General features: G+C 38.5%; 1 protein-coding gene across 1 annotated transcript in view; it reads right to left on the reverse strand.

Annotated features, from left to right (window-relative positions):
• Positions 1 to 19282, reverse strand: part of DDRGK1 (DDRGK domain containing 1) — a 924827-nt gene extending 905545 nt beyond the window's left edge. Inside the window, exon 1 of the mRNA XM_044064090.1 lies at positions 19146 to 19282. Within this exon, the coding sequence (XP_043920025.1) occupies positions 19146 to 19233 (88 nt within the window). The 5' untranslated portion in view covers positions 19234 to 19282. The remainder of the gene's footprint in view (positions 1 to 19145) is intronic.
• Positions 19283 to 20402: the final 1120 nt, after the last annotated feature.

A 20402-nucleotide genomic window follows, 5' to 3' on the forward strand; every position in this document is an offset into this window, starting at 1 on the left:
TTTACCTGTAAAATCTGTAGAGAAAAGGTCATGGACAATAAAGGGATTGCATGGAGAAAACAAGAGGAAGTTAGTCTGAACAGAATTCATCCTCAAGCTTTGATAATTACGTTCATGTGGTGGCCCCTTTTGTTTACTAAATCCCACCAAGATAAAATACAGACAATGCACACAAGCCACACACACATGTATGGTATGTGTGTGTGCATATATCACATTATATATATATATATATATATATATATATATATATATATATATATATATTATAGATATATACACACACACTTTTTTGTGTGTTGTGTGTGTATATATATATATATATATATATATATATATATATATATATATATATATATATATATATATATATATATATATATATATATATATATATATATCAATATATCTCACACATACATACATACACACACACACACACACACACACATACACACACACATACAAAGATAGAAAAAAGAAACTGTTTACATCATGGAGAAAAACAGGGATGGATGGAAGCAAGGTGTATTTAACCCCAGGAGGGCCACACGTGGCAGAACAAAAAATGTAAAATGGTCTAAGTTTCAGAGATCTTAACCCAGAAAAAATAGCAGTCCACAAAAATTAAAGATCAGCTAGACAAGAGACTTGGAAGACGCAGGTGTACAATACAGGATAAGAAAGAAATCATGTTTTAACCATATTAAGCAGTTAACAAAAAACAAACGAAAAGAAGACACTGTAAGAACATATAAAATAGAAAAATCATTCCAGAGGAAAAAATAATGTGCAGATGGGATAACAGTCCTTAGACAAAAAAAAAAAAAGAAAGAAAAAAATAGACATAGATAAAAGCTAGAAAAGGTTGCAATGGAAGGATTAAAAGAAAAGGAAGGTGCACTTGTGCCCTGATTCCAAGAGACTTGCTCTCAGTAAGTGACCATTAACATACACCACAGCAGGCTGACAGGAGGTACTTTGGTACCTGGTCCCTGTAGTAAGCCTATTTATAAATAGGCATTCCACCGAAGAAAGTCACTTGCACTGAGAGCAGGTCTTTTGCAATCAGGACAGACTTCTTTTGGAATCAGGACAGACTTACACTGGGAGCAACCCTTTTGGAATCTGGCCCTAGATGTACTTTAAACTAAAAAAAAAGAGAAACGTGGGATTAAGAAAAGAGGAGGAATTCAATATGGTACAGTTTACATTAAGAAAAAGAAACTTTATTAACAGATATGCCAACAGCACAAGTTCATAGGTTCAAATGTAGTTAACCAGGCTTGATCCAGGAGACAATAAAGGAGACTAGCTTGACCGAGGAAATAACAGAGGAGACTAGCCTGATTTTCCTAACTGCCCTACACTACTGACTAGTTAAGTGCTTTGCTCAGAGTCATACAGTAGGTAAATGGAGACTGACAGAATGACACCATTGACTACAGGAAACAACTTTTGTAGCCTTAATTATCTGTGCTAACTGCCACCACATGCCAGATATTTGAAGATCCAATACGGCCAAAGACACCTTGTTCTTTTGGCTTTTCCCAGTTAGGGGTCACCACGGCGGAACTCCGGCCCGCTAATGATTGGCAGATTTTTACGGTGCCAACTCAACACCCAACCTTCAACGAAGGCACGCCCATTCACGCATGTCTTTTGAACACCACTTGACCGCAGGGAGGACATGCAGACTCCACACAGAAGGCACTCCAGCCGAGAATCGAATGGGAGAACCTCTTGCTGTGAGGCAACAACGCTACTGCTGCACCACCGTGGCTTACATACAGCCAAAGACACCCAAATATGCTTAATCTAATAAAATGGGTTTAAGAATACACAATTGGAATGCACTGAAAATTAAGTAGAATGAAAGCAAATTGAAAAATGAAGTGACAGACTAAATGAGAAGGGAACAATCTGAAATAGTTTACTAGAAAATCTTGATAATAAACACAACAAACACCAATAACTTACATCCACCTTCCTTAAAGACGCAGCATTCCCCATCTTCAAACCTCATGCAAACATCTTTAACCTATCACTTATCACTAACACAATACTTCAAAAGTTCAATCACGGATTGTCCCCAAACCCCAAAAGGCACCCAAACTCCTCAAACACTGACCAGTCTCCATCCCATATCACAAAAGACTCTGAAGGATAAGGTATTATCAGATTATTGCACATGTTAACAGGTAAGGACTACCTACAGAGTCCCAACAAGGATTCCATCTCAGATACAACACCTTTACTAACTTATATGCTGTTACTGACAATGTATATCTCAGTGGAAAACAACCACCTCACTTGAACTGTCTTTGTAGATACAAGTAGAGCCTTCAAATGTGTCAACTACACAAATTCAAATCCATTGGGCTTAGACATTCTGCTATCTTAATTTTAAAGGTTCTATCTGAAATATAATTTTTTAAACACAAGTTAGGCAACACATTAGAACTAGCTACCTTCTACCCAGGCCTATCTAAGATATGAGTTATGTTCTGGGCCCACATTTATTCTCTAGTTCCATTAACAATATAACTAATTCTATTTATGTATGTCGATACCAGACATGTCTTCAAATAAAACTATTTATAGCTACAAGGGACATTACATGATCTCCATAGCTGGACAGCTAATATATTAATAATTAATCAAAAAATCTAGTGTTGTACTACTTGTTACTCCTCAAAGGTCAGCTCATCTTCATCCTATTGCATTGAAGGATAGCTCAAATAATCCAGTCTGTAATACCACAGAGCAAAAATATCTAGGAGTTCTCTCGGAGACCTGACTTCACGTTCTCAATGCATACTGACAATACAATAATCAAAACATTCTCACAACTGTAACTTTTCAACAAAATATCTCAGCTATTATCTCAAACTGGATGGTGGTCTGTTGCTAAAAATGTCCTCATTCCTAAGATTGAATCCACTCTCCCCCATTAACAATTCACTCCAACACAAACAAAATCTGTTGTCCTGTACTCCTTGCAGACAATTGCACCCACCACCATGACCTCTTAAAAAATAAATAGAGTGTTACTTGGCACTCTGTTATTCAAAATTATCATAACTGGGCCACCCCCCCTTAAAAATCAACCTTGCACAAGAGACCCTTCACACTCACTGAGAGGATGATGACATTACTTTGCCCAGACCATGTTTTGGCCCTACCATAGGGGCTTTAACTAAACTTGGCCCAGCAACACAGAATAAACTACCCAGTGAAATATCTTCTCAAGTCATTAGATGGCTTCAAGGATAAACAAAGATCATCATCAAAAAGAGGTCACCTGTAACTGCTTCTGCAGCACTGGAAAACTTGCTGTAGGCTTACTATATCTGGTACGTCAAATGAAGTTACTAAATATCAACCTAAGACAAATTTTCACCCTGTAAATAGTGTGAAACTGTAAATATTTCCCCACCTTTTGAAACATTGTAAATAGTTCTCCACAGCCTTACTTTTAATACATCCCTTAATAATTTTGTTATTTATTATTTGTATTTGTTTACCATGAAAGTCTGATTAAGCAGAGACCCATCTTCAGTGGAGGACCCAGGAGAAAAGCTCCCCAGAACACATTCACAATAATATAATGTACATACAGCATATGTGAATTTGTGAGGAAACAGCAGCAAATATACAAAAATATGAATATGTGAAGGAAGCGTTTCAGGTATGGTGCTTGAGATAATAAGCACCGTTAGGTTTACATAAATCTTTAGGTATGCATACAGCAAGAGATAATATGCATGGTTTAGTATAAATAAATACATTGATCACCTGGTAAAAGGGATAAGAACAGAGGAAGAAGTCTGTGATAATTTTAGGAGGATGCCCTGGTAGAATATGTAGAATAGAGCGCAAATGGTGTGATGACTGACAGAGGACGTAGGAGAATTAAGGAGCAGTAGTAGTAGGAGAACTAAGGAGATGTGGAAAGGAAGAGGCAGACACGTAAAAGTAATGTATTAGGGTGATGTGGGGCTATCCAGGAGAGGTACAGTAACATAGCCAGTTGCTGTTTAGGTTTTGTGTGAGATGGGATTTGAAAATATGTAGCTTTAGTATTTGTCTATTTTCAATGGGAATAGAGTTCTAGAGTATTAAGACACAGTTGTAGTACAGTCAGTCACCGGCATTGTTATTAAGATTTGGTTGTAAGCAAAAGGGATTTGTTGCTAAACCTTGGTTCTCTAGTACAGGAGTAATACTGCAGGGTGTTTCGGAGTGCAGGACACTTTTTCTGGGGTGTACATAAGTTTGTAGTGACTAACTGAAAGTATGACAAGTAGTGGGGTAGTTCTTTTAGAGATTTACAGTGGTGAGATTTGTGTAATGAGTCTGTGGAGACCATGTCAATTGTTGTAAGAGCTGTCAAGTTTGTATTTATCCATTTTGTTTCTGTTGGTAAGAATTGGTGATGTATAGAGTAGGACACAGAGTAGGCAAGTTCTGGCTATGGACTGTCGAGTGGAATCGGGGAAATAAGGTTTGGCTCTCTACTTACCTAGCTTGATGTGTATTTTCTGACCGACTACAAAATATGTTGGTCCAATCATTGATTAGAACACCTAGCAGCTTAGTTTGGGTAACCATTTTTATTTTGGTGCTGTTAGATGAAACAATATAGAAGAATTGTTTTAGTTCTGTGAGTGTTTTGGCTGTATAGAGCATTAGTTTGGTTTGGGTTCAGCAGCAGTTGGGAGTTGTTTAGCTAGGATTCAACTGTTGAAAAAGAGTTGGGTGACTTCCTTCAGCTTGGAGATGGATGGGGCTGAGCAGATGAGGGAAGAGTAGTCTGCATATTGCACAATATCTACTAATTATGTAGCATTATAGAGTTTGTTGGTGGTGCTGTGGTAGCGTTGTCGCCTCACAGTTAGATGTTGCCAGTTTGATTCTCAGTTAGAGCATCTTCTGTGTAGTGACATGCGTGAATGGGCATTCCTTGGTTGAAGGTTGTGCGTTAGGGCCCGGCAAGCCAGTACGTAAAAATCTACTGCCAATCATTAGCGGACCGGAGTTCCACTGTGGCGACCCCTAACTGGGAAAAGCTGAAAGACAAAAACAAATAGAGTTTGTTTGTGAATATGATGAATATAAGTGGACCCAAAATTGACCCTTATGGGATGTACCATAACTGCGAGATGTACAGAGAAGTATTGTTGTCATTTTATGGGTTACTGTCTACTGGTTAAGTAGTTTTGGCACAAGGACTGGGCTGAATCCTAGTTCAGACAACAGTTTCTGATGGGAAACTGTATCAAAGGCTTTAGCGAAATCATTAAACAGGGAAAAGCTAAGATGCTTTCATTCCTGCTTTGACTGATAATATTACAGAAGCTTATGAGGGCAGTAGTGGTACTGGGACCAGGACGAAATCCATGCTGGGTTTTAGAAAGTAGATTGTTGCTGCTTATATAGTCCATGGCTTGGGTATAAATACACTTTTCTAGAATTTTGGATGTGGGAGACTGAGTAGCTACTGGTTGGTAGTTTGAGACGTCAACTGAGGTACCTCATTTATGTGATGGTATGATGCAGGCCATCTTCCATACATTGAAACCAGGTTTTCTGTTATGGATCCATTGATAAGGAATGAGATGGGAAGGGCCAATACATCTGCTGCCAATTTTAAGCACTTGGCTGGCAGCGTATCAGCTGCAAACATAGTTCATACAGCATACCAAACAGACCACTAAGATCACTGCACAACTTAAGGTGATAGGAGGCAAGATTGCTGCATAGTGAGCAGCAGTTTTATTAGATCTCTTCCAGTATGAAAACTGATTAAAAAAAAGGAAAAAAAGCCAGTGCACATTATCAGTTTGGGTAAAATTCAATGAATAGTAATTACACTGCCTAGAGGCCAGCAAATATGAAATTTGTGAAAAGTAAGAGAAAAATCAGAAAAGGAGATGAAAAAGCTCTACATGGGAAGAGCATTGTATGTGTTCAATAAAAAGCAGTAAAGTCTTAGCTTTAATACAGGGAATCACTGAGTACTTCGCAAGAAAAAATAAATCAAATGCCCTCAAACTTGTTTAAAATGAGAGAGAACTACAGACATACACAAAGTCAAATGATAAAAGATTGGAAAATAGAATAAGCGTTAAGTAGCAATTCAGAAGAGCTGATAAAAATGTAGAAAAATCAGTAGATCCAATGAAGGGAAGACTGTATGAACATGAGGATTTTCAAGAAAAAAACATTAAAAATCAAAGTTAAAAGATAGAACACAGAGAAAACCTGGAACAAACTGTGTTGAATTTATGAAAATACAAATAAACAACTGAAATGGTGTTACACAGCAGGATTTGTTAACTGACCATCACACTGTCTGTATGCTGCAAATTTAGCAATGAGAAAGCATCCATGACCTAAATTAGATGCTCCCTGACAAAACTGTGTCAAGGGAAATGCATCAAAACTGGGGACACAAGAGTTTTTGTAGAAAATGATTGTTCACTGTACACCAGGCAGAAGAAAAGCAAGTTTATCCAGAAATTCATGAGTGTCGAGAGGCAGGAGTGAAATTCGAGTTGGTATATCCACAAGTCTTCTATTTTTTTCTGAAAATTCAAGATGCAGAATAGGTAAAGGAAGAAATAAGACGATTAGCCAACAAAGATTGAGTTAGCAAGATGAAAAGAACACATTCTTCTGAAAATAAAGCCCAAAGGTAGACTTTGCCAATGAAACATTTCCACCATTCCAAAGGAAAATGCTTACAAGATAAAAAAGGTGTCCAAGAGCCAACTAGAAAAATCAGGAGTACCTTGGACTTAACCAGGGATCAGTGCTGGGAAGTTGACTCTGTTAAACTGGAGGGGAGACTCTAAAGCATAAACCCAACTCTATAACAATGTTTAAAATACTGAAACATTGACTAAAAGTGACCATTCTTACATCAGTATAAAAATTCATGATGCAACTTACATGTTATCTAGTAAATCATTTCTGTACAGTACACAATCAGAAACATTTTAAATGTAAAGTGGGGGAGTTTTATTGGTGACTGTTGTATACACTAGTGATATTAATGTAATACACTTTTTCTCAATTACAATGTATTCCGGTATTACACTGCAATAAGATAAGCAAGACTGGAAGGAGCAAGTTTTAGTTAATATAATGTTGAGATAATGGCTTGCCAGTCACCTCACAGTAAGACACTGTGGAGACATGCATGAATAAGGTTGTGCGCCAGGCTTGCAGTAAAAAAAATTCAACTGCCAATCATTAGCGGACCGGAGTTCCGCTGTGGCGACCTCTAACTGGGAAAAGCCGAAAGACACAAACAAACAAACTATATTATATTATATATATTAAAATATCATTTCACATTTTGAGGTAGATGTTTAGCCTAATGTCCTTAGTTTAATCTATAGACAAGAGATTTTTAAGCAAATAAGCTAAACAAACAGGAGAAAATGATGAACTGCCATGTGCCAAGTTATTAGCTATTTAATTAACATTTCATTAGAATCCACTTTTAACCAAAAACAGGGAGCAAACAGGTGCAAGCAATTAATCATGAGAGGCCCCACCAAGACGACCTTTAGCGAAACCTACAAGAGTTCTTTTTTGTATATGCAAAGTTATTTTCTTCCATTAACAAATGTGTTTAGTTGAAGATGAAGAATCTGCAGAGGCAAGCAATTAAATCAGGAAAAATCTGAACACTATGTTCTGAGAGAAGTATGCAATGTACAATATTAATGGAGTTTAAAGTAAAACCAGTAAGCAGTTCAGTAAAAATAAATGAAGCCTGAAACTGTGAGGAGTAAATACATATTTGTGTAGTTGCCTTCTACATAGCCTTATTATTTAAATGCACTTAATATTACTATGCAAATTTTAGTTTAAATGGCATACAATGCACTTTTCTTAAAGCAAAAGGTTAACACTAGTGAAAGCATAAAAGTGGTTTGTCATATCTGGGAGGGAAACAGATAAGACGAGGACATACAGCAATCTGCATAAGGGGGCATACAGGCTCTAACATGCATTTCAGCATAGTTAACAACATGGTTAAACTTTAGAAAAGGTAACAATGCCTGTGGGTACAGCCATCAATTTAGGGAACAGCCGCTATATGGAGGGGTACACTTCATTTTTTGGAAAGTACTTGTATGTCTTTGCTGCTAGTTAAAAAGGGATGGAGAATTAAAATGCATTTAGCTGTTTTCCCCTCGAGTGTTTTATTGAAGTGAAAAGTCTGGGAAAATAAGAAATATGTTCAATTACAGATAAGAACCAAGATCAGCCTTCCAAACATTAGTGTGTGCATGTAAGCTGCAAGTTGAAAACATATATTCAAAACAAGAAATAACATCCAAGAAAGCTCACTCTGGATATAAAACACAAACCACTTTTATTTTCCACTTGTATCACAACATAGGTAAGCGCTTTTGTCCCAAATTCAATTTTAACAGGAATGTCATCAGACAAACCCAGAAATCAGAGTCACATCTATAAATACACCTAAAACATAACATAACTTTCTGTAGCATATTTAAAGTGATAAATCTTCAAAAAAAGCATTTTACAAAATTACATTCATAAGACCAGCAGAATCCTGAATCTGTAAAAAGTTCAGCCTTTCAATTTCAACAACAGTTCAAATAATTTTAAAATGTCTTGATAAACAAATATACATCTTAAAAAATAAAAATACATAGAAAGACATGTTTACCTAAAATATAAAATATAGCACCCAAGCCAAGACTCGAACCCAGAACCTATGATTTAAGAGGTTAACTTTCTACCAAGTGAGGAACTTATCTACTTAGTGCTTTTAAAATAATTTTAAAAGACTGGCAATGGATAAACATTCTTTTAATCCAGCCCAAGGGGTAGAATCTAGACGTATTTGCCAACACAATTCAGCTTTCTCTAATAAATATTGCCATGCACCTCCCCTGCAGGAAGGAGAAATAGTATCAAGAATAATAAACTTAAATTTGTGACCAACATGTTTAGCAAGAGCATTGCTGTCACAATTGTTCTTGATATTTCTGAGATGTTCCCCTGTCCTATGCTTGAGTTTACACTTGGTTTTACCGATGTAAAAACAAGGACATAATTCACATAAGGCACCATAAACAACTCTCTCTGTATAACATCTAAATATATTCTTGATTTGAATTCTCATCCATTTTATAATTACTTATTTCACTTCTAATATGTAAGGGCAAAACTTACTGTGCTGTTTCAAGCTGCCTTACCTTTCAAGCCAGGAAATGTCTTGCCAAAAATGCCCTTATGCATAGATAGAAATCGACAGAGATTATGGAAGACATATTGCAAACAAAATATACACAATATTCAAATGCCTATTAATAGTAGATTTCAAAACCTCTCTCCAAGAGAAGACCACCCCTGCATTTCCCTCAACAAAGTCAACTGCTTCCTTGTCACAGCAAGAACTGCACTTCTCGCCACTTTCATACAAAATGACATAGTGAACACTATCCCATCCCATTCTCAAACAAAAACTAACACTTCGATCATTCCTCTACATATGAGGGATGCAAGACAACGACAATGCGGCCTTCTAAATCCCCACCACCTTTTCAAGGCCTTACTTTGTATTTATATTTTAAATAATGACACTTTATCGTCTATAACTTAGACCAATATACTATAAACAATACTAGTCAGTCATGCTTATAACCAGTGAATATCCAGTCGTCTTGGTGATGAAGATTTGCAGTTACCCGCCAGCTTGCCTTGAAGGCCACTGAACAGAAGAAAACACTAAAGACAGTGCATGGACTGCTAACAGTTGCCATTTCAGTCTTCTATATATATATAAGCAAATGAAAGAATACCATGCCATGCCACCCCTATATTTTGCAGTTACTCAATATATTTTAATTTTTTGTTAATTTTAAATAAGATGGACAGAATTTGGGGATCACAGTTAATCTGGCAGTATGCCAACCAAAACAAGATCAACTAGGCAAAATAAGATTTGCCCAAGCCAAGTATTTCTATAAAAGTCCAGCTTTTGCTCTAGGCAACTCTCCGCACAGCAGTGGTTAGTAGTGCTCTACATAGATGCAAATGCTTTCAAATTAAAATCTCCTTTAGAATAACTATCTCTGCAACCTTCCCCATTCTCCCTGTTGCTCTAGCAGCATCTGAGTTGTGCTCAGAGCAGCATCACCTGGTTGGATAGCTGCAGTTCACACTGAGTAAAGCACCCATTCTTCATCCGTGTGCTATCATCCCAGTCCAGTTAAATCTACCCACACTTCTCTCTGGTTAAACCCATAGTTAAAAACCTGAAACCATGGATATGCACTTTCCTGCTTTCTCTGAAAACTGCCTGGTGGACATGGACATCCTGAGGAAATCGGAAATCCAGCAATTGTCTCATGTACACTGACAACCACTTAATCCTGAAACAAATACAGTATGTCAAAGATGTAGTTATACTATGACAATTGAGACACGACTCTCACATACTAACACATTACATGACATTACATGACAAACATACTGTCAGGACATGTACATCATTTCCCCTCACTAAATAAGGTCTCAAAACATAAACCCACATACTCACAAATAACTTACCAAACCTTAGAGGCCTTCTGTACAGTACCATTAGAAACCACATGCACACCAACCCAAGTCAACACCAACCACTACACACAAAAATACTCATCAGTGTCTCATCAAGCAAGCCTCTAAGGTGAAAAACCACACATTTAAACATCTTGGTCATAGGAGAGTCCATCATGAGAAACACGGACATCCCCCTCACCAGGTTAGATAAAGCGAGGGTTACAGTCAGTTGCCTGTCAGTTGCCAGGATTCGCCAGATCACACAGGCACTCAGGTCACTTAACCACAAGTACCAGTATGACTCACTCATAGTCCATGTGGGTGTGAATGACCTGAGATGTACCTCCCTGGACTATATGAAGAGAAACATGAAGGATCTCTCTGAATATATGTCACAGCCGGGTATGAGCCTAGCACTGAGCAGCATTCTACCTTTAACAAGAATATAATTCATTTTCTGTTTGTATTGTGGTTTCAGTCACTGGCTTAGCAACTAGTGTCATTCCAAGAGGATCACGTATTTGTCTGCCTAGGATGACATGATCAACAGACCATGCTGATTTGCCAGAGATGATCTGCATCTGTCACTGTTAGGCTTTCGAATACTGGCCAAGGCATTAGCCACCCCCATAGTGCCTTTTTTAAGCAGTGACAACTCAACACTCTTACCAATGTTACAAATTCTTCTAATGCCAAGCTGAAGGTACTACGGGCTTAATGCATGCAGTCTAAAGAAACTGCACTCCCTGAAAGCTCTCCTCATCCGGGAGAATGTTGATGTCTGTGCAGTTACAGAGATGTGGTTCAAGGTTGCAGAAAGCACTCTGGCAGTGCAAGGCTACAATGCCTATCACACATCCAGACCATCCTCTGATAATGAAAAAAATGAAAGGAGGAGAGGTTTCCATTTACATAAAAATAAAACACACCAAGACTCATTTGAGCTACTCCATGTCCCCTACCATATCATCAGTAACTACAGGTCCCCCACCATAAATGATGGAAACCACTCTGCATACTTGAGGTTAACAGAATCACTTACCATTCAGCCCAACACAATACTTATGGGCAATTTTAGTTCTCTCCATAAAACTGATAAACATATATGACCACTAAGATTCAAGCTCAGATATTCCTGGACTTTGTCAATGCAAATGCTCTGGAACAGCTGGACTGCACTCCCACTAGGGGCTCAAATATCCTTGACAATGTTCAAAAACAATGGGGAGCACTGCACCCCCCCATAATGTCCTCATCAGCAAGATCAGTACATAAATCAAATCAGTCTCCTATGAAATAAATATAACTGCAGAGCCTCCATCAAGCCTTAAAACACTAAAGAATGTTTAAAAGACAAATTGCTATCAAGTGATAGCATAGCTAATTTTAGAGCTCCCCCAACCTTAAAAACACAGAGGCCTATGCAGAATTATACCCAAATTCCCTGTACAACCACTTAAACAACTGCATAGAAACATTAGTACCTGACCAAATTAAATCTAGGTTTAGCTGGAAAAACAAGTCACCCTGGCGTACCCTTGGCATAAATAGACTATACAGCAGAAGGAAGAAATTCTTGTCCAGAAGTAAGAGGAAGGGTTCACAACAGAAAAAAAACCCTCAGTCTCAATAAGCAAATCAGGGAAGTAGGCAAGTCTTCAAAAGTTAAATACAAGAGTAAAAGAGCCTCCCAAGCAAAGGATAACCACAAAGCATCTAGTTGCATCCAAAATCTTAAGGGAAACACTCAACAATGCGATGAGTTGGCTGTAGATGGTACTATCTATACTCCGTCAGAAGAAACAGCAAACCTTCTGGACAATAAATTCATCTCAAATTTCACTCCCTTATCACCTCCAGTCACTCTCCATGAAATATCCCTACCATTATTTTACCTGTTATCACACAAGAACAGGTCGCCACTGCACTCTCTAAAGTTAAAAACGCAACATCAATGGGCCCTGAAAGAATCCCAGTTTGCCCATTAAATAGCTTAAAACATGACCTAGCACACCCACCTGGACCTATATTTAACTACAGTCTCCAGTCAAGCTTTGTACCAGTATGTGGAGGACAACAGTCATCTCTCTGCATAAGGGGGGGACCATCAACAGACCCAGGAAACTACCAACCCATAAGTCTGACTAGCCTCATATGCAAGGTTATGGAAAGGGTAATCATGGATTTGATTAACGACATCACAAGAAATCTCCAGAATCTACGACTTTTGTCAAGGGCATGTCCTGCTTGCTCAATCTGGTGGACTTCTTTGATGATTGGTCTCAGAACCATAGCCTCAAACTAATGTGAAGAACTGCATTGTAATACTCTTTGGGAAATCAAATACCCCCTGCAAATTACAGCACTGATAACACCCCTCCCCCACACACACAAAAGTGGACCTGGTGCCAAGAGATCTGGGTACTCAGACAGTAATCCGAACTTTGACCACCATGTTTACATGGTGGTAAGGAAATCCTTCCGTGTGGCTCAGCTTACAAATAAGGGCATGGCATCCAGAATCAAAGGATGTTACAGTACCACTATACTCATCCTTCATCAGACCAATAATAGAGTATAAAGCAGCTTTTGGCATGTACCTTGCCAGGCACCTGCAACAGCTGTAGCATCCCCAGAGGTTGCATGTAAAAACTGTCAAAACTCCATTTGCTGATCCTTGTTATCTTTCCTCTATGGAAGTGTGCAACAGCTCTTTCAAACAATAAAACAAGCACCTGTCAATTTTAAAATAAAGAAATGCATGATGAGTTGGTGGTACAGAGGAACAGAGCTTTGAATATATCTCAGACGACCAAGACCGGGTTTTGACTGATATGGGTGCTTGATGGTGCAGGTAGGGGAAAATGGGCGTGCCTATCCTGGCAGGCTATGCCTGCAGCCAGGGCCATGACCTGGTTGAGATCAGAGGGTGTATTCCTGATTACAAGGCAGAATACTTCATGTAGCAGGACAGGGGTACAAGTGGGATGATGTAGGCAGTGATACCTGCATCATCCTTGCTCTGTCCAGTTAGGATTTGCCCAAACTACGCATTTGATGCCCACTCCTCAACTTTGAAGTCTTACAAATAAAAAGGGGGTGGCTGTCTTAAGAGTTCATAAGCCAGATCATTCTCTTCCTGGAATGGGAGGGCCCATCTGCAGGGTCAAGGCAAGAATCAGCCACACTTCCTGATCATTTGTTCTCTCTCTGGAGGAGGGATGGACAGCCTGCAGGGTCAGGGGTCAAAAAGATTCTGCTGGGAATTCTTGTGAACAAGGGACATGAAGAAGAAATGAATGGGTCTATGGAGAGAAAAAAAAAAATTTGAGTGGATGTGAGTGGTGAGCAGAACATAAGGAAGGCAAGGGCTTCTGAAATTGCACACCATGTTGCAGACTGATGCTTTTTTACCCACTCCACCCTCAAGAACTTCCTTTTCCTCTCATGTAGTGCACACTTCCACGCATCTGGTTGAGAGTGGCAATTTTAAGAAATCTTATTCAAACTTTTGTTTGCCCAAGTCTTATGCTGCACCCCTCCCCCCAAAAAACATAACAGTTGTAGAATATGTGGAATCCTAGGTATGCTAAGTGAAATATTGTGAACTGTAAGAAAAGAGAATGTTTATAACTTGTGGCTTTGTCACTCAACATGAAACTCATTTTCTAAATTTACAGTACACAACAAATGGCCACAGTGGTGCAGTGGTTAGCGTTGTCGCCTTACAGCAAGAGGTTCTCTGGTTCGATTCTCGGCTGGAGCTTCTTCTGTGCAGAGTCTGCATGTCCTCTCGGCGGTCGAATGAATTTAAAAGACATGCAGGTAGGTGCGAGCATGTGTGGGTGTGCCTTCTTTGAAGGTCGGGCACCAGGCTGGCAACTCGACACCATAAAAATTCACTGCCAATCTTTAGCGGACCGGAGTTCTGCTGTGGCTACCCCTAACCGGGAAAATGCCGAAGGAGACAGTACACAACATTTCATGTATCATACAAACTATATCACAACATATTCCATTCATATACTTTTTCTGTGTTTTTTTATACTGAAGTAGAGTTTCTCCTGGGCTACATTACTTGAATAAGTTACTACTGAACAGTGGTCACTTCTATGGCATAGCAGGAATAAGCCATGACTACATCACAGGCAACACAAGTTAGAAAAGCAGCTTGGGTGCCTGTAGGAGCTGGAATGGGAGGATGGGAATGAGCGAGCGTTACCAGCTCATTCATCCTCAGGGCATGGAGCTGGCTCTAGTTTGCCATATGGGTGACACCTAGTGGGAGCACTAAGTTGTGAGTTTTTTTCTCTCTGATGCTTCGACTCTCCAACTGATAAAGTGAAGTAGGAAAAAAAAACAACTGTAAGTTAATATTTTTACTCAAACATGAATAAATATTTCTAACAGGTTGTCAGTATTGTTTGTGGAGGGTCTGTATCTGACTATTTAGTGAATGCAATGTGTAAAGTTACATTAATATTCTATAAACTGAAATGAACATAAATCGTTGTTTACTTTTGCATGTGCAGTGTACTGACTTTTACTTTAGTTTGTAGCAAGTAGCAACCAAGTGGTCTGTTCCTAAGCCTGCAAATGTTTAAGTTTGATAAGCCAGGGATGTAAACAAACCATTGATTATGCAGCAAAAGTGCAGATAAATTTTTGATGAGGTGCTGAGTGCAGATAAAATAATCTCATGGTATACAAGAAATATGCTTTTATCACACCTGTTATATGGGATCTGCTATTAGGATATGTTAAAAACAAGTGATTAAAGATGAAGAGGATGCACTAAAGTACTTTTACTAAACGCATTTAGCTGGACAACTAGTAATAAATCAAGCATCTACTTCCACATATACATTTACCTCCCTTGCTGGTTCACTTTATTCATTTGTATGTTTGAAGAAAGGAAGATTAGTGGCTATGAGTTAGGAAGAACGCCTCCCCTTATAAATGATTTTGTACAACATGTCTCTCACTGTGTATGCCTGGCTACATCGAAGCCCAAGGTTACTTCGCTGTGGTCATCTCATATTCATTCCCCTGGGGGGGGGGGGGGGGGGGTGAAAAAGGTTTATTTTGGTGCAGCATTTGTGCAGAACACAGAAAGGTAGCCAGGAGACTTCTATATGTGAACACAGAAAATGGCACCACCAACTGACCGTTACAAATTAACAGGCTACAAAAAATACACAAGTTATTTTTTTAATCAGAAACCCAGTGTTCTAAGATACAAAATGATTCCTAATATAATATAAATGATTCTGGGAAAATAACTAAGGTCTAATGTGTCTGTCGAACCAGTATTGCTATACTACGTGCTCTCTGGTTTCACTCCTACCACCACTGAAAATAAGGCATCCTTCTATGACAATATGGACAACAGCTTCACTGAGACCTTCAATCATAGATAGGTTCATAGATTAATACTAAGCTAACTGCTCTTGCAAGTCATTTAAAGCCTAGCCAATTATCCCTTGTGAGATTCAAACCCTGCACCTTGTATTTGTAAGGCAAACACCTTAACCATTAGGCCACCTTCTAGCCTTTGCATCTCAGTTTTTACTGTATTTATGAAATGATAGTTATTTTGCAACAATCAATAATGATCCTGTAGATAATAATCAAAATACATTCAAATGGACCTCCCAAGACCCAAAGATACTGCTTTTTTTATCTACAATACTTTTAATACAATTGTACAGCATTCAGTGTAATATTTTATCATAACTACAATAAAACTAACATTTCTATTTTACTGTAACATATTTGTTCTTTAATATCTTTGGTCTCCAGTAAAAATAGCCATTTGGTGGACTTCACCCTGAAAAAGATTTTTAGTGTCTCCAAGTATTTAACAATGAATTATTTTGTATCTAAAATACTTTCTAACTGGTACATTTGTCCACGACACAAAAAGCAAGTCAAGAAAAAATAAAACTCCAGTTTAAAAAGAAACGCTGCATCTTCTTATACCAACATTTAAAAGTCTGTGAAACAAAAAGAAGCCTCACGTTTACGTACTTCCCAGAAGCACGGAATTGTGCAGCATTTACAGCAAACGGATTAATGATTGAAGCCTACATTTTCTGGGCCTGTATGGGCATGCTACAGGGCTGTTGCCACATTTAAATAGCAGGCTGTCATAAAGCCTCTGATATGCTAAAAACAGAAAAAGAGACCATGATGAAGGGGTCAAATGCTGCAATAATCCAAAATGTATTTTCTGGTTAATTTAGACCCTTGCGTAATGATTCTCCAACCACCCTTAGTAATGTATATAGTACATTGTGTAAATGCATGCTGCTGTAATGTTATAATGTAGTTCGCTAGGGGTTTGAATCCTGCACTTGCTGAGAGTATGTGTCTCCCTGGGGAGGATTAACCTTTTAGGAGGTTGGGAGGGTGGCCTAATGGTTAAGGTGTTTGCCTTACAAACACAAGGTGCAAGGTTTGATTCTCACAAGGGATAATTGGCTAGGCTTAAAATGGCTCACAAGAGCAGTTAGCTTAGTACGAGCCTAGCAGCTTTCGTAATTCATCAACTACAATATACAAAAGGAAATAAAAACTGTTAAAAAGGAGAAGGATCTTTCAATGCTCATGGATTCTAGCCAGCATATGTCCTACAATGGAAAAAAAGACAGCATACTCTAAACTTTGTCTTTGTTTGCCACAATTCCCTTCAAAGTAATTAACTAAATTAGAGCTTAGCATAAATACAGCATATACATTACCCAAAACCATCATGACTTTTTGCTAAATTATTTCACAATAATGTATAGGGGAACATACTGATGATTTTATAACCGTTTATAAAGGAGTGTTTGTGCCCCCTCTTAATTTTGACTTTTTGTGACCAAATGTAATGTCAAATAACCAATAGTTCTTGACAAATGTGGACTACTTGCTTATTGGCTCTCACACAGAGATCTGGGTATACTGCAAACAACTCACCAAACTTTTGGCATTCCTATACAGTAATTGCCCCCCTTCCAAATTTCATTCAGGTTTGAATGTCCAAACTGACTGACACGCAAGCAAGAAAGGATTGCTATAGCAATATATTGACGTCAGCAACACAGAATACATCCAAAACAAACAAGACCTCCAGCCATACTATATGCACATGCTTTTCAAATTTAAACTATAACACCCTACAGTAAATTAACCAAGTATTTCTGTGTAGCTGCAACTTCTGTCTCTGCCATAACAGACTAGCTCCTTCAAGTACAATAAGCACTACTTACTTTATAAGGAACATTACTGCACCCCCCCCCCCCCATAAATTCCCATCACAGAAGTTAATAGTTCTGATCTTCTCTTGTGCCCAACATGGGGTTAGCTAGGTATACCCAGTGTACTCAAATGTGTATATTTTTTTCAGAACGTCTTTCTGGAGACTTTATACGTGTAACAGCACAGTAGTGTTTTTTGTACAGAACTAGACAAAACATGCTTACATAATGGGAAGAGTACCTCTTAAAATAGTCTTTTTATGCTTGTGGCAACAGCTGAAAATAGTGTACTCCTTCTACGAGCGGCCTTAGGTCAACCGGTTCCCTAGGCAAAAGGGCTCCACGGCACCCCCCACAACATCACCCAGTGCCCCCATTCTGGTCTACCTACACCAGATAAATACTGGAAGAGCGTCCCTGCTAGAGCGTTGCCCTAGATGGCTGCCTAGTTGGTCTATGCCTAAGGCTGGCTTTGACCCCTTCTGAAGTGTACAGGGGCAATATTTTGAAGGTTGAGTACATTTTTAATTGATAGTTGGGGGGGGGGGGCAGCAAAATGAGGTCAGAGTACCAAATATGAATTTCTGGCTACACCTCTGGTACCAAACAACTGCAAAACAACCACTTCCCATTCTTAGGGTAACATATTATTTAAGTGGAAAATACTGGCTTTCCTCAATTTGTGTTACAGGTGTTAGATTTATTTGTTGAAAAAAGTGGCAAGGCAGTCACAATACCAACATTTTTCTACTACTGGGAGTTAATATTTTAATTACCCATACAATCACCAAAACAATACAGGCAGATATTACGAACAGTAAAGACATTTGGTTAAGGGAATGATGAGAAAACCTCCTATATACACCGTAACTTGACATTTCAGAGTTTTGCCAAGAATTACTAAAATAACAACAATCTGTACTATAACAGTATTTTCCATCTGTCCCACTTGAGGGGGTGCTTACAGTTCCTAGGCTGGCATTTTGTATTACTGAATAGAATATTCACAAGCTTAACATACCAAATAAAGAAGCAAGATTAAACTACTATCCGCCTACCAAAACAATTTAACACGAAAATAAACGATACGTACTGTAAAGCACACTTCTGCTGCAGTTTCTCTACATAACGATACAGTTTCCATACACAATGATACTAAATGTATTAATTATTATGGCTCTCAACAAAGCAGAGCTCCTAACTATAACAGGTTCCACTAAACACCACTGCAGATAAGAAGACAGTTCTCAGCATCAAATAGGGGTCCCCAACTTCCAATCCGAGCCAAAACACTTAAATACTAACCTTGCTCTGCCTGTCCCCTAACTTTCGTTAGGAATATTATCACTATGATTAAAATGACAGCAGCTAACACATATAGCACTGGGTCCATGTTTCGGCACCTTTTCTTAACGATGACGTCGCACAGACAAAATAGGATTGTACTATAATAATACGCGGGGGAAACGTATCGTGAAGTAGATACAAAACGCAAAGTTATATTTACCTGCAGTGAGTTTGACAATGTAATAGCATGCAATAAGCAGTACTAATTACAATAAACTTTTGTTTCGTTTTATTGGTGCTGACAAGGAAGGAGAAACTAACCGCAAACACCCCTAATGTTTTGTTACACTCCTCTGCAAGTGTATGGGCCTTTTAAGTTTTATGTATGATTACGGCGGTTACGCTGATATGTGTAGTAACGGCGTGATCTTGTGCTGAAACTTAATGGTATTTGTTTCGGAAATAGTATATGCTACGTTTTGGAGGTTTTTTTGGTGCAAATTGTGATGCCTGATATTGTAATCTTATTTTCATATTCCTTTGTTTTATTGGCTAACATGTTAAATAGTGCCCTTAAAATAGTGCTGTACTGCACTATTTAGCTATAAAAATATATGGCATCTCCCTTTTAATTTCTCCACATCTTTTGGGTTTCTAATACCATGATGGAAATGGACCCTATTACTAAGTCAAAGTAGGTTAAAGTTCATGAAATTAGTATTGTTTCAATCTTTGTGCTCTTCGCAGCACCCGCAACGTGCCCAGTAATGACTCCTTCGGGGTTACATGTATTGGTAACAAATCCAAATACGATTGTAGATTCTTTTTTATCACACCCGTTGCTCCTACTACTGTTGGAACTATCTGGGTATCTTTCTTCCACGTTGCTCTCGTTTCTGCCAGCAGATTCTGATATTTTACGACTGTTTCTCTCTCTATGCAAGACACTGTAGTCAGTGGGTGTGGCGATTTCAATGATCAATGCTACTTTTATCTTCTTTTCATGGACCACTATATGTGGTTTTCTAGTATCTATCTTTTGAACTGTTCATAGGTTGGTACTAGGCTATCAGCCCTAGGGCCTGTACAAGCCTAGCCATAACATTTCCCCGACTATTTTTCCTAGGAATTGTACTTCCCTTGATGTGATCCCTGGGGTGAATTTCCTGTCTCCCATCCAGTCGTCAAGGTTCCTTTTGAAGAGGGCCAAAGAGGTGCTCTGCTTGACATGTATGCATAGGGCATCTGCTTTAGGCCTGTGACTCTTTTAGTGAG

Source organism: Protopterus annectens, chromosome 2.part2 (assembly GCF_019279795.1).
Source record: "Protopterus annectens isolate FY-2018-M chromosome 2.part2, PAN1.0, whole genome shotgun sequence".
NCBI lineage: Eukaryota > Metazoa > Chordata > Ceratodontiformes > Protopteridae > Protopterus > Protopterus annectens.